Source organism: Hyperoodon ampullatus, assembly GCF_949752795.1.
Source record: "Hyperoodon ampullatus genome assembly, chromosome: 11".
Classification (NCBI taxonomy): domain Eukaryota; kingdom Metazoa; phylum Chordata; class Mammalia; order Artiodactyla; family Ziphiidae; genus Hyperoodon; species Hyperoodon ampullatus.
The window spans coordinates 33,591,947-33,604,006 of record NC_136924.1 but is presented as its reverse complement, the minus strand read 5'-3'; the positions used below and the strand labels follow the sequence as shown (position 1 = coordinate 33,604,006).

The following is a 12,060-nucleotide window of genomic DNA, read 5'->3' as shown; positions in this document are numbered from 1 at the left end:
AGATGCTCAACATCACTAATTATCAGAGAAATCAAATCAAAACTACAATGAGGGGCTTCCCTGGTGGCGCAGTGGTTGAGAGTCTGCCTGCCGATGCAGGGGACACGGGTTCGTGCCCCGGTCCGGGAGGATCCCACATGCTGCAGAGTGGCTGGGCCCGTGAGCCATGGCTGCTGAGCCTGCGCGTCCGGAGCCTGTGCCCCGCAACAGGAGAGGCCACAACAGTGAGAGGCTCGCGTACCGCAAAAAAAAAAAAAAAAAAAATTACAATGAGGTATCACCTCACATCAGTCAGAATGTCTATCATCAAAAAATCTACAAATAATAAACGCTGGAGGGGGCGTGCAGGTAAAAGAACCCTCGTACACAGTTGGTAGAAATGTAAATTGGTACAGCCACTATGGAGAACAATATGGAGGTTCCTTAAAAAACTAAAAATAGAGTTACCATATGATCCTGCAATACCCCTCCTGGGCATATATCTGGAGAAAACTCTAATTTGAAAAGATACATGCACCCCAGTGTTCATTGCAGCACTATTTACAACAGCCAAGACATGGAAGCAACCTATATGTCCATCGACAGATGAATGGATAAAGATGTGGTATTTATATATGCAATGGAGTATTACTCAGCCATGAAAAAGAATGAAATAATGCCATTTACATTATTTCATGGATGGACCTAGAGATTATCATACTAAGTGAAGTAAGCCAGACAGAGAAAGAGAAATATCATAGGATATCACTTATGTGTGGAATCTAAAAAAAAAAAGAGAGAGAGAGATACAAATGAACTTATTTACAAACCAGAAAGAGACTCACAGACATAGAAAACAAATTTATGGTTACCAAAGAGGGAGGGCTGTGGAGGGATAAATTAAGAGTTTGGGATTAGCAGATACGCACTACTATACATAAAACACATAAACAACAAGATCTTACTGTGTAGCACAGGGAACTATATTCAATATCTTGTAATAAACTATAATAGAAAAGAAAAAAAAAGAATTTCTGGAAGTGCTTGGGGGAGGGTGCGCAGGGGCTTTCCCAAGAGACTGTTACAAGTCAGGGCCCCAGGGGGACTCTTCCCCATGGCTTGTGGGGAGCTGACCACTTGCCCCCCGGGTCCAGCCAGCTTCCTCCAAATTCTATGGCTGGGCCGTTACCTATCAGGCCATCAGTGGCCATGACGGTGATGTTTCTTGGTCGGTTCGATGTGGTGCTGGCCCCAGGCCTGAAGCCTCACAGCACAGACACAAAGAAAACCTAAAAGAAAATCTGCGAGGTGTGGGAAATTCAAGTGTCTCCTCGGGGCCTCGTCTGCCTGGTCTCTGGAGGTTTCTGCCTGGCTGCTGGTCTCTGTCTAAGCCTCTGTGTCCTTTGCTCACACCTCTTTCTACTTCGTCTCTAACGTGCCTTCCCTCTCCTGTTTCTCTGACGCTTTATCCTGCCTCTTCCTCTCTGCATCTCATGCGCTCCAACCTTCTGTCACCCTCTGTCTCTGGTTCTCGCCTCTGCCTCTTTTCCTCTTTCTCTCCCAGCCCCCTCTGCCTCCCTTCCCCTTTGCCCTGTCCTTCCTCTTCTCCATGCCTGCCTTCCTCTCTCTCCCCTTCTCCTCTTCCTCCGTCCTTCCTCCCCCATCCCTGCCCCCTCTCCCCAGGAGCTCCTGTGCAGAGACCCAGCCGGCCTCTCTGAGAGACAAGGCTCCCCAGGGGCCCAGCAGGAAATGCAGTTTCCCCTCTGACCCTGTCAGCTGGCCTGGGGGGATGCAGCATGCCTCCCACCCGCTCCACTCAGGCAGCCTGTGCAGACTCCCGGGGCTCAGGAGGGAGGATCTCACTTTTGAGGGGCTCTGAGGACAGCCTTTCCCAGGAGGGTGGAGAGCAGGGAGCTGGGCTGGGGCCGGGGGAGGAGGGGAGGAGAACCCCAAGTTCACTGAGCACCTCCTGGGTGTTGGCACTGCATCAGGGCCTGGGGGCGGGGGGAGCATCAATGGCTACAGTCCCTTTCCAGGAAGACAGAAGGACCCATAAGGACAAGGAACTGGGGGGCCGGGTGGCACGAACCAAAGCCTGGGGGCAAAGAGCGGTCTCTGCAGAGCTGGGGCTTCCGGGCCAGCCAGGGGGAGAAGAACCACCCGCACGGATTTGCACCGCTCTTAATATACCGTTAGGAGAGGCGGTGTGGTGGTTAGAAAACGTCCAGGGGTCAGAGTCAGAGGTCTGGCTTCCGATTCAATTTCCACCTTGCTGCCTGCATGACCTTGGACATGTCCCATCACCTCTCCCGGCCTGTTTCTTCATGTATGAAGTAGGTGCAAAAGACCTGCTCGCTGCAGTGTTACAGAGCAAATGGGGGGATTAAAGGAGGGGTTATTGGAGAGAGCTCAGAGCCCTGACCCTTGGACCTCGGCCCCGTAGCCACCTCTTCCTTGCCTCCTGGGTACCCTCTGTCCAACTGTGGTGACAGGGGCGTGAACTCCCTGCAAAATGTCAAGTTTGTATTTAGTGTCTTTTATAGGCTCTGCTCTGCACATGCCCCCCTCCCTGATCTCCTAGTTTCATAGAGATCTTTTTTAAAAATGTATTTTATTGAAGTACAGTGATTTACAATGTTGTGTTAATTTCTGCTGTACAGCAAAGTGACTGTTTTATATATGTAGATATTCATACCTATATTCTTTTTCATACTCTTTTCCATTATGGTTTGTCACAGGATAGTGAACACAGTTCTCTGTGCTGTACAGTAGGACCTTGTTCTTTATCCATTCTCTGTATCCCAGTTTGCATCTGCTAATCCCAACCTCCCACTCCCTCCCTCCCCCACCCCACCTCCCCCTCCCCTTGACAACCACAAGTCTGTTCTCATAGAGATCTTTTGTAGAGGAGTGGTCCCAGCACAAGCAGCATCAGAACCACCTGGGAACTTGTTAGGGCGCTTAGTTAGTTAGTTAGTTAGGCCCCTCCCCAGGCTAACTAAAGCAGAAACTCTGGGGTGGGGACCCTAGGTTCTAAGGAGCCCTCCAGGGGCTTCCAATGTTCAGTCAATTTGAGAACCCTGGGATGGAGCATCTTCTCGAGGACCCCCACCTGCAAGGTAGATACGGTAATAGTATCGCCGTGGCACAGGTGAGGTTGTGAGGCTCAGGGAGGTGACTGGCTCACCTAAGGACACGCAGGTAAGAGGTGGTTGAGCTCAGGTTGGAACCCGAGAAAAGTCAGTGCTCTTTCCACATCGCCCTGCACCTCGCCCCCCTGGACACTTCCCTTCACAGTGCCACCTGGACACAACGCCCAGGGCACAGGTGTTTCCAGGGAAGTTCCACCCAGCCACTCCCAGGGCACAGCCCTGCCCAGGGACCTCTTCCTCTTCACCTGCCATGTGTCATTTGGTGCAGGGCCCTGCATTGGGCTCCAGTCTCAGGATCTGATAACTAATTTACACTCAAGTAGAAATGGCTGATAATGCCTTCAGGGGTGCCTGCTGCTTTTTAGGGGCTGTTCGTGGTAACCAGGAAGAAAGAGAGCTCATGGCAGGTTCCAGGCTCCTTGTCAGGAACGTGTGTGTGTTTTGGTGGGAGGGCTGTGGACCTCCAAGCACAGGCAGAATGGTGTCGTGGAAACAGCACAGGCCCTGCCACAGCTGGGTCATCCCTGCCTAGGAGCCTGGGGCAAGCCACTTCATTTCCCTAAACCTTCATTTGCTTACCTGTAAACAGGCAGGATTCCTATCTGGTTCCCTTAGGAGGGTCCATGAGATAGCCTTTATCAGGTGGCCCTCCCCTCCCCGGATTGCCCTGGCAGGCTGCTGTGAGCAGAGTCCAACCAGGGCAGAGTCACCTGAGGTTATAAAGTAGGCAGATCCCTTCCTGGAACAGCATTTAGTGCCACCTATCTGTGCCACCTGCCAAAGGACTGCCCAGGGTCTCAGTGCCTGGTAATCCCTGCCTCTGGAAGCCTTCCCTGATGCCGGCCTGAGCTCCCAGCCCGATGGGAAGCAGTGGGGCTGTGTAGAGAGCCCTGGGCTGGGAGTCAGGGGCCCATGGTGTGGTCCGGGCTTTGCTGCCGACTCTCTGTGTGACCTGGACAATTCCCTGTCCCTCTCTGGGCCTGAAACCTCTCCTGAAAAATGAGTGAGATGTAAGTGATGGGGAATGAGTAGGCTAGTTACACAGGTAGTTGTAGAAGTCCCACTAGGGGATCATAGATAGAGAGGGAAACCTAGAGAACTTTGGGAGACCACTGTAAGTTAATGCTCACTCAATAAAGCTATGGGAATGTCGTGGAAAGAACCAGGCTTGGGGCTTCCCTGGTGGCGCAGTGGTTGAGAGTCCGCCTGCCGATGCAGGGGACACGAGTTCGTGCCTCGGTCCGGGAGGATCCCACATGCCCCGGAGCAGCTAGGCCCGTGAGCCATGGCCGCTGAGCCTTCGCGTCCGGAGCCTGTGCTCCTCAACTGGAGAGGCCACAGCGGTGAGAGGCCCGCGTACCGCAAAAAAAAAAAAAAAAAAGAACCAGGCTTGCTTAACTATAAAGCGATAAATAAAAGCACGAGATATGCCCCAGGTCATTAAGTGAAAGAAAAAAATGAGGCCTGCATTCCTCCGGTTCAGAGTTCCTGGTTCCTCAGAGTTCAGCAAGATAAGGATCCTTAGGACCAAGGACAGGAATTTAAGGGAAAGGTGACATTCCAACGTAGGAGACCCTCATTAAATGGAAACCTGAGATGATTCAACATATTTTAGTATATGTTATCACCCTCCTGCTGATTTGAATAAGCGCTATGACAGTCCTAGTTTGACCTTATACGGTCAAACATTCTCCTGCCCTATACAAAGAGGAGCTAGTGATGTAAGCCTGCCGTCTACTGGAAGAATGAGGAAGAAGGCAGTCTTCTCCCCCTCCCCCTCTTTCCTTTGGTTATAAAAATGTAGCCCGGGGCTTCCCTGGTGGCGCAGTGGTTGAGAGTCCGCCTGCCGATGCAGGGGACACGGGTTCGTGCCCCGGTCCGGGAAGATCCCACATGCCGCAGAGCGGCTGGGCCCGTGAGCCATGGCCGCTGAGCCTGCGCGTCCAGAGCCTGTGCTCCGCAACGGGAGAGGCCACAACAGTGAGAGGCCCGCCTACCGCAAAAAAAAAAAAAAAAAAAAAAAAAAAAAAAAAAAAAAAAATGTAGCCCGCTTCATCCACGGGCAGAGCCGCCTTGCCTGCCCCCTCACCTCTCTCACAAGCGCCCTATATTAATAAACTTACTTCTTGCCTATCACTTTGACTCGCTGAATTCCTCCTGCACTGAGACACAAAGAACCTGAGCCTCAGGAAGTCCAGAAAGCAGGAGAGTGATTCTAATTAAAAGACCGTGGGTTGAAGTCCCAATCTGGGTTCGAGGGGCACCGTGAAAAGTCTCCCACTCTCCCGTTCCTGCCATCCAGGCCCCCTCCACAGAAGCAGCCCGTGTTTCCAGTTGCTTCTACGGACATCCTTCCTCTCCTTTTCTCCAGGGATGCATGTTACCCCACAATGTCCTTTGCTTTTTCCCTTAACATGTCTTTGCAGGCATTTCATATTAGCACATAAAGAGCCATTTTAACCTGCTGAATCTAGCCCCCTCACACTATTACGGGAACTCCTTATAATCGAGTCCTTGGGGGCTTCACGAATTGGGCACGTGATCCTGGTGGGCATCCATTCCCAGGCCTGATTCTGAACTGGACCCTGCATGCACCAGGCTTTGGGTACAGCAAAGGATTTCTATCTCCAGGCCTCAGTTACCAAAATAAGAAGTGAAAGGTTCTTAGATCGTCCAGTCTACCTCCCTTGTATGAGGCCCAGAGAGGGAAATGACTCACACAAGATCACACAGCAAGTCAGGGCAGAGCTGGGGCTGGGCCCTGGGTCTCCTGTCTCCCTGCCAGTCTTTTTCTCACTCTTCTCAGTAGGTAATCATGGGGATCAACAGCAGCTATCCTAAGTCTGAGCTTCTGTGCACAGGAACAGACAGGAAGCCAGAAACAAAGAGCTTCTAGTTCTCTGAGGGGAGGAGGACCCACAGAATGCCTGGGAGCTCCCTGGCTAGCGTATTTGGTGCTACATATGACCCGCCCAGAAGACATGACTAATGGTAATAATAATAATGGCAGCTACCGCTGTCAGATGCTTATACTGTTGGGTGCTTTACACGACTTGTCCTTTTTGAGCCTCACAAGGGCCCTGCAAGAAGAGTGTCATCAGGCCCATTTCCCCTGCTGGGTAGTGAGGCGCAGAAAAGGTAAATAATTTCATCATTTGCCAACATCCCCCAACCATGAAGGGGCAGCACTGGGATTTTAACCCGGGTATATTTCACTCAAACTTTCTGCTGGGATTACTAACACTTATCCATATATTTGTGCCATTTTTCAGAAGAGAAAACTGAATGCTTGTGACAAACCCTCTCCCTGAGACTACTTTCGGTGTACAAGGGCCCAAAGCAGGAACAAACTTCCGGTCCCTGTGGCCCACAAGATGAAGGTCAAACCCTCACGGGTTCCTCCCTTGACCTTTGATGCTCATCGTGACCCTGCCTCAGCCCACTTGTCCCAGCTCAGCTCCTGATGTTCTGGCCGCCACCCTAACAGGCCACCCCATCTCCTTGCCTCCACACTTCCCCGCTGGGACACTTTGGGTCAAGTGGAAAAAGTCAGGTAGAAGAACTAGGTCCAAATACCCGTTCTGTTACCTGCTGTGTGACCTTGGGCAAGTCACTTCACCCCTCTGAGTCTCCCTTTCCTCCCCTGTAAAGTGAAGAAAGGTCTAAAGCCTAAGTCTCAGCCTAGCGCCTGCCTATCACACTATAGACTAATTAATGTGCGATATTTGAAGGAAGGAAGGAAGGAAGAGGGGTATTTATTGTGCCCCCAACGTGACACTGAGGGAGACACTGGGGATAGTGTGGTGAACACGCTGCTTTGCTGGAGGTTTTTCTCGAATGCGCTGCGGATGTGGTTAATGGCAGCAGGCGGTGAAGTAACTGGGGCTTTGTAACCCTGGGCAGGATTCCCCACCCCCACCCCCACCCCGCCAGCGGAGCCGATGACCTTGGGCCAGGAGTGAGGGTGGGGAATTACCCTAATGTGACAGCAGAGGAAAGGAGACCCTCCCAATCCGCCCTCCCACACCTCCCACCCCATTCACTCAGCCGCAGTTGGTGGGAGCCTGAATTCTCCTTTTACAGGCCACCCTGGCTCTCCCTTGCGTCCCTAGCACTTACCAGGTGGGGGAGGCGAGGCCGGGAGCCCTCAGAGAAGGCCGGTGAAAGGAGAGGCCCTCACAGGCCTCACCCCGCAGCGAGGCCCAGCCCAGCGGCCCTTGGCAGTGCCCCAGTCTCAGGTGTGCCCCTCGGCAGGGAGGGCCTGGCTGGGCCTCTCTCCTGTCACTCTCTGCGGGATGAAGGGCAGAGCAAACGCGCCCCAGTCTCGCTGGTCCCGCCTGGACTCTCCACCTGCCTGCGCTTCTCAAACCAGCAGCACCTGATGTAAAAGGAGCGGGAGGGAGCGGGGAGGGGAGGAAGGAGGGGGCCGCGGCTCAAGGACTAACCAGAGGTCCCCTCGACAATCAATCACTTCGGGTCTCCATTGTTTTCTTCAGAAACCTTGGGAATTTTGCTCCACTCCCTAGTACATCAGTGTTGGTTTTCCTAGAACCCGATTCCTTCCCCTCCTGCCACGAAGGGTGGGAATAAACCTGACTGCACAGAGGGTCCCGTTCCTTTGTAGCTGTGGCATCCCTCACGCCCTGGTACAGCCCCTGTCCCCACAGACACCCTCCTCCCTCCATACAAGCCAGCCTTTCCTTCCTCTCTTCCCAGATCTTAACCCGCACCGCGTCACCGAAGTCCTCTGAACCCCGACCTCCACTGTGCATCACGATCATTTGTTTCTCTGGCTGCCTCGGCCTCCACAGTGGCCTCCCTCGAGGGCGGGGCCGCAGACTGCCTCCCTTTGTGCCCCCGGCCCTCAGCACAGGCCTAGCGCTTAGGTGGACCACGTGGGGGAGAAATGAGAGAATGAATGAATGAATGAACGGGAAGGGTGGTGGCCTCTCGGGGGCTGTGGTCGGCCTCCCAGAGGTGTTTGCATCTTAATCCAGGAAACCTGCGAATATGCTGCCTTATAAGGCAAAAGGAACCTTGCGGGTGTGTTTAAGTTAAAGATGCAGTGATGGTGGCGCTTCCCTGGTGGCGCAGTGGTTGCGAGTCCGCCTGCCGATGCAGGGGACACGGGTTCGTGCCCCGGTCTGGGAAGATCCCACATGCCGCGGAGCGGCTGGGCCCGTGAGCCATGGCCGCTGAGCCTGCGCATCCGGAGCCTGTGCTCCGCAACGGGAGAGGCCACAGCAGTGGGAAGCCCGCGTACCACACAAAAAAAAAGATGCAGTGATGGGAAGAAATTCCGCTGTGGACCACAGCTTCAGCCTGGGCGTGAACGTTCAGCCGGCCTTTCCTGATGGCCTGCCTTGCAGACTTCAGACCCGTCTGGACCGCTCCCGCAGCTGCAGGGGCCAGGTCCTTACCATCAGTCCATTCATCACTCAGTACTGCCCACTGAAAAAGAGCACACTCTGAAAGGTGAGAATTATGTTATATTCGGTGACCTTACTGAGACTACAGCCTGCGAGGCAGCCTCTGGGGTAGCTCTGAGGGACTGTTACAAAGAGGTAAAGGAGGAGCCAGGATATAGGAGTTTTTGCTGATAACAAACAAACAACAAACGAACAACAAAAAACACATGTAGTCGAACATCAAAAGATTACTGCTAACCACAAACTTATGGTTTCCAAAGGGGAAGGGGCATGGAGGGATATGTTAGGAGTTTGGGATTAACATATACCCACTACTATATATAAAATAAATAATCAACAAGGACCTACAGTATAGCACAGGGAACTGTACTCAGTATTTTGTAATAAACTATAAGGGAAAAGAATCTGAAAAAGAATATATATATATATATTCTTTTTATATATGTAAATGAATCACTGTGCTGTATACCTGAAACACTATATATATATATATATATATATATATATAAAATATTTTTTATTTATTTGGTTGCACTAGGTCTTAGTCGTGGCATGCAAACTCTTAGTTGTGGCATGCATGTGGGATCTAGTTCCTTGACCAGGGATCGAACCCAGGCCCCCTGCATTGGGGAGCACAGAGTCTTATCCACTGCGGCACCAGGGAAGTCCCACTGACACAATGTTGTAAATCAACTCTAATAAAAAAAATCCATGGGGCTTCCCTGGTGGCGCAGTGGTTGAGAGTCCACCTGCCGATGCAGGGGACGCGGGTTCGTGCCCCGGTCCGGGAAGATCCCACATGCCGTGGAGCGGCTGGGCCCGTGAGCTATGGCCGCTGAGCCTGTGCTCCGCAATGGGAGAGGCCACAACAGTGAGAGGCCCGTGTACCGCAAAAAAAAAAAAAAAAAAAAATTCCATGAACACAAAAGCACACAAAAGAAATTTCTATGTTCGCTTTCTGGCTGTGGTCCCCTTGGGATGATGGAGGCCTTTGGTGAAATGCTCAGAGGGGCAACATGGAGGGATAAAGAAATATAAGAGCAAGAGAGATCACATCTGATGGTATGTCACAGCATCTCCCATCTACACGCCAACAACAGGCATTTAGAGAGACAGAGGATGAGGTCAGGGCTGGGTCAGTGAACTTGGCTCCCTGATCATGGGATTGTTGGGCAAATAAAAAGGTTTTAGTTTCCTATTAAGGTTTTTAAAAACTACTGCAGTGGAAATTGATCCAGAGAGATGAACACAAAAGGTGACATTTATTCTGTGATTTTTTGAAATAATTTTTGAACAGTGATACATGAAGTTTTGTGACTCAACTCGAGCCAAGAGGGAGAATTTAGGGATGAAAATTACAGGTTTTGAATACAAGAGGGTTTAAGGATTTCTCTTCCTCTAGGAAAATGGCATAGTCCAGCCAACAGACCAAAACAAGAGTCAGAGAGAACAGCCCAGCTTCCCCACTTTTATATTTTTATCTCACTCTCTTTTTCCCTCTAACAAGGTGCCTCTGCACCTTGGCCCTGCACGTGTCCCTGGTCCCTGCACAGCTCGGGGGGTGGCGGAGTCCAGCCCTACTGCAGACTCTCATAGATGTGGGTGAGCATCTCCAACTTCTCCTCCAGCTCCCGGGCCTGCTGCCTCAACCTTTCAGCCGACTCCGCCTTTGCCCCCTCATGCAAGTGCTTTGCCTCTTTCACCAGGATGGCCACTTCCATCAGAAGGGAGACACCTGCCTCGGCCACACGCTTAATCCGGGCTTCTTTGGTCATTGCCAGTGCCGTGCCTCCAAAAGCTTTCTGCACCTGCTTGCCGCGTTTGACTGAGACTTGCCCAGTGGTCGTGAAGCGCTTAGCACTGGCTGCTAAGCCAGGGTTGCCTTTGGCCACCTTGATGGCATGGACGTTGTTCTCAATGTCTTGCATGGCTTGGAAGAATTTCCCTACAGAGTAAGCAAACTGGGCTGCGCTGTCACGTACAACCCCCTCAAACACCTCCTCTTCGTTGTCGGCAGTTGACGTAAGGCGACTGGCTTCGGTTTCTACTGCCAAGGTGCTTACACTTTCCACGATGCTGGTGGACGCACCGGTCACAGCAGCCGCTGCTCCCAGCCCTAACCCAGTGGCGAAGAGTGCCAGACTGGCCCCCGTTGTCACGGGTGCCAGAGTCAGGCCAAGGATGGTCAGGACACCAGACATAGTGCCAGCAGAGGCGGCTGCCACATGGGAGATGGCGCAGTCCCTGTGGACCTTGTCAGCCTTGTCTGCGAGTGCGTGGAGCTTTTTTATGCGCTCCTCAATCTCCTCCTTCATCCGAGGAAACTCCTCCAAAAATCTCTTCCTGTCCAGCTGGCCTTCTTGGAGTGTGTCTTGATCCCCCATGGCCAAGTCTGTTTTCAGCTCATTCAGATATTCATGTAGTGCAACTGCCTCTTCTCTGTAACAATGAAGGTCAAGGGATTAGAAAGACAGTTTGCTTGTCCATAAAATAGGCTCAACAAGATCTATCCTACATAAATTATAGGGATTTTATTATAAATCAAATAGAAAAGAATTTTACAAATGTAAATTTTTTTTCAACATTAAACACGTTTTGAACCTTGTAGATGCTCCATATACTTATTCAATCATGGAATAAATAAAAAAAGGTCATCTTAGGATGCTCTTTTTTTTCTTTGTATCCTTATCTTTATTAAAAAAAATTTTTTAACATCTTTATTGAAGTATAATTGCTTTACAGTGTTGTGTTAGTTTCTGCTGTATAACAAAGTGAATCAGCTATACGTATACATATATCCCCATGTCCCCTCCCTCTTGCATCTTCCTTCCACCCTCCCTAACCCACTCCTCTAGGTGGTCACAAAGCACCGAGCTGATCTCCCTGTGCTATGCGGCTGCTTCCCACTAGCTATCTATTTTACATTTGGTAGTGTATATATGTCCATGCCACTCTCTCACTTTGTCCCCACTTACACTTCCCACTCCCCATGTCCTCAAGTCCATTCTCTACGTCTGTGTCTTTATTCCTGTCTTGCCCCTAGGCTCATCAGAACCTTCTTTTTTTTTTTTTAGATTCCATATACATGTGTTAGCATACGGTATTTGTTTTTCTCTTTCTGACTTACTTAACTCTGTATGACAGTCTCTAGGTCCATCTACCTCACTACAAATAACTCAATTTTGTTTCTTTTCATGGCTGAGTAATATTCCACTGTATATATGTGCCACATATTCTTTATCCATTCATCTGTGGACAAGGACACTCTTTTTTTTTTTTTTTTTTTTGCGGTACGCGGGCCTCTCACTGCTGTGGCCTCTCCCGTTGCGGAGCACAGGCTCCGGACGCGCAGGCTCAGCGGCCATGGCTCACGGGCCCAGCCGCTCCACAGCATGTGGGATCTTCCCGGACCGGGGCACGAACCCGTGTCCCCTGCATCGGCAGGCGGACTCTCAACCACTGCGCCACCAGGGAAGCCCAAGGACACTCTTAAGATAGGG

The 12,060-nt window shown here is 51.2% G+C and overlaps 1 protein-coding gene across 1 annotated transcript; it reads right to left on the bottom strand.

Moving 5' to 3' along the window:
* Positions 1-10,137: 10,137 nt before the first annotated feature.
* Positions 10,138-11,805, bottom strand: LOC307060301 (apolipoprotein L3-like; the record flags this gene model as incomplete). Its single annotated transcript, XM_079714784.1, has 2 exons — positions 10,138-10,999; positions 11,741-11,805. 2 exons carry the CDS (start codon positions 11,803-11,805, stop codon positions 10,138-10,140), a joined length of 927 nt encoding a protein of 308 aa, XP_079570910.1.
* Positions 11,806-12,060: the final 255 nt, after the last annotated feature.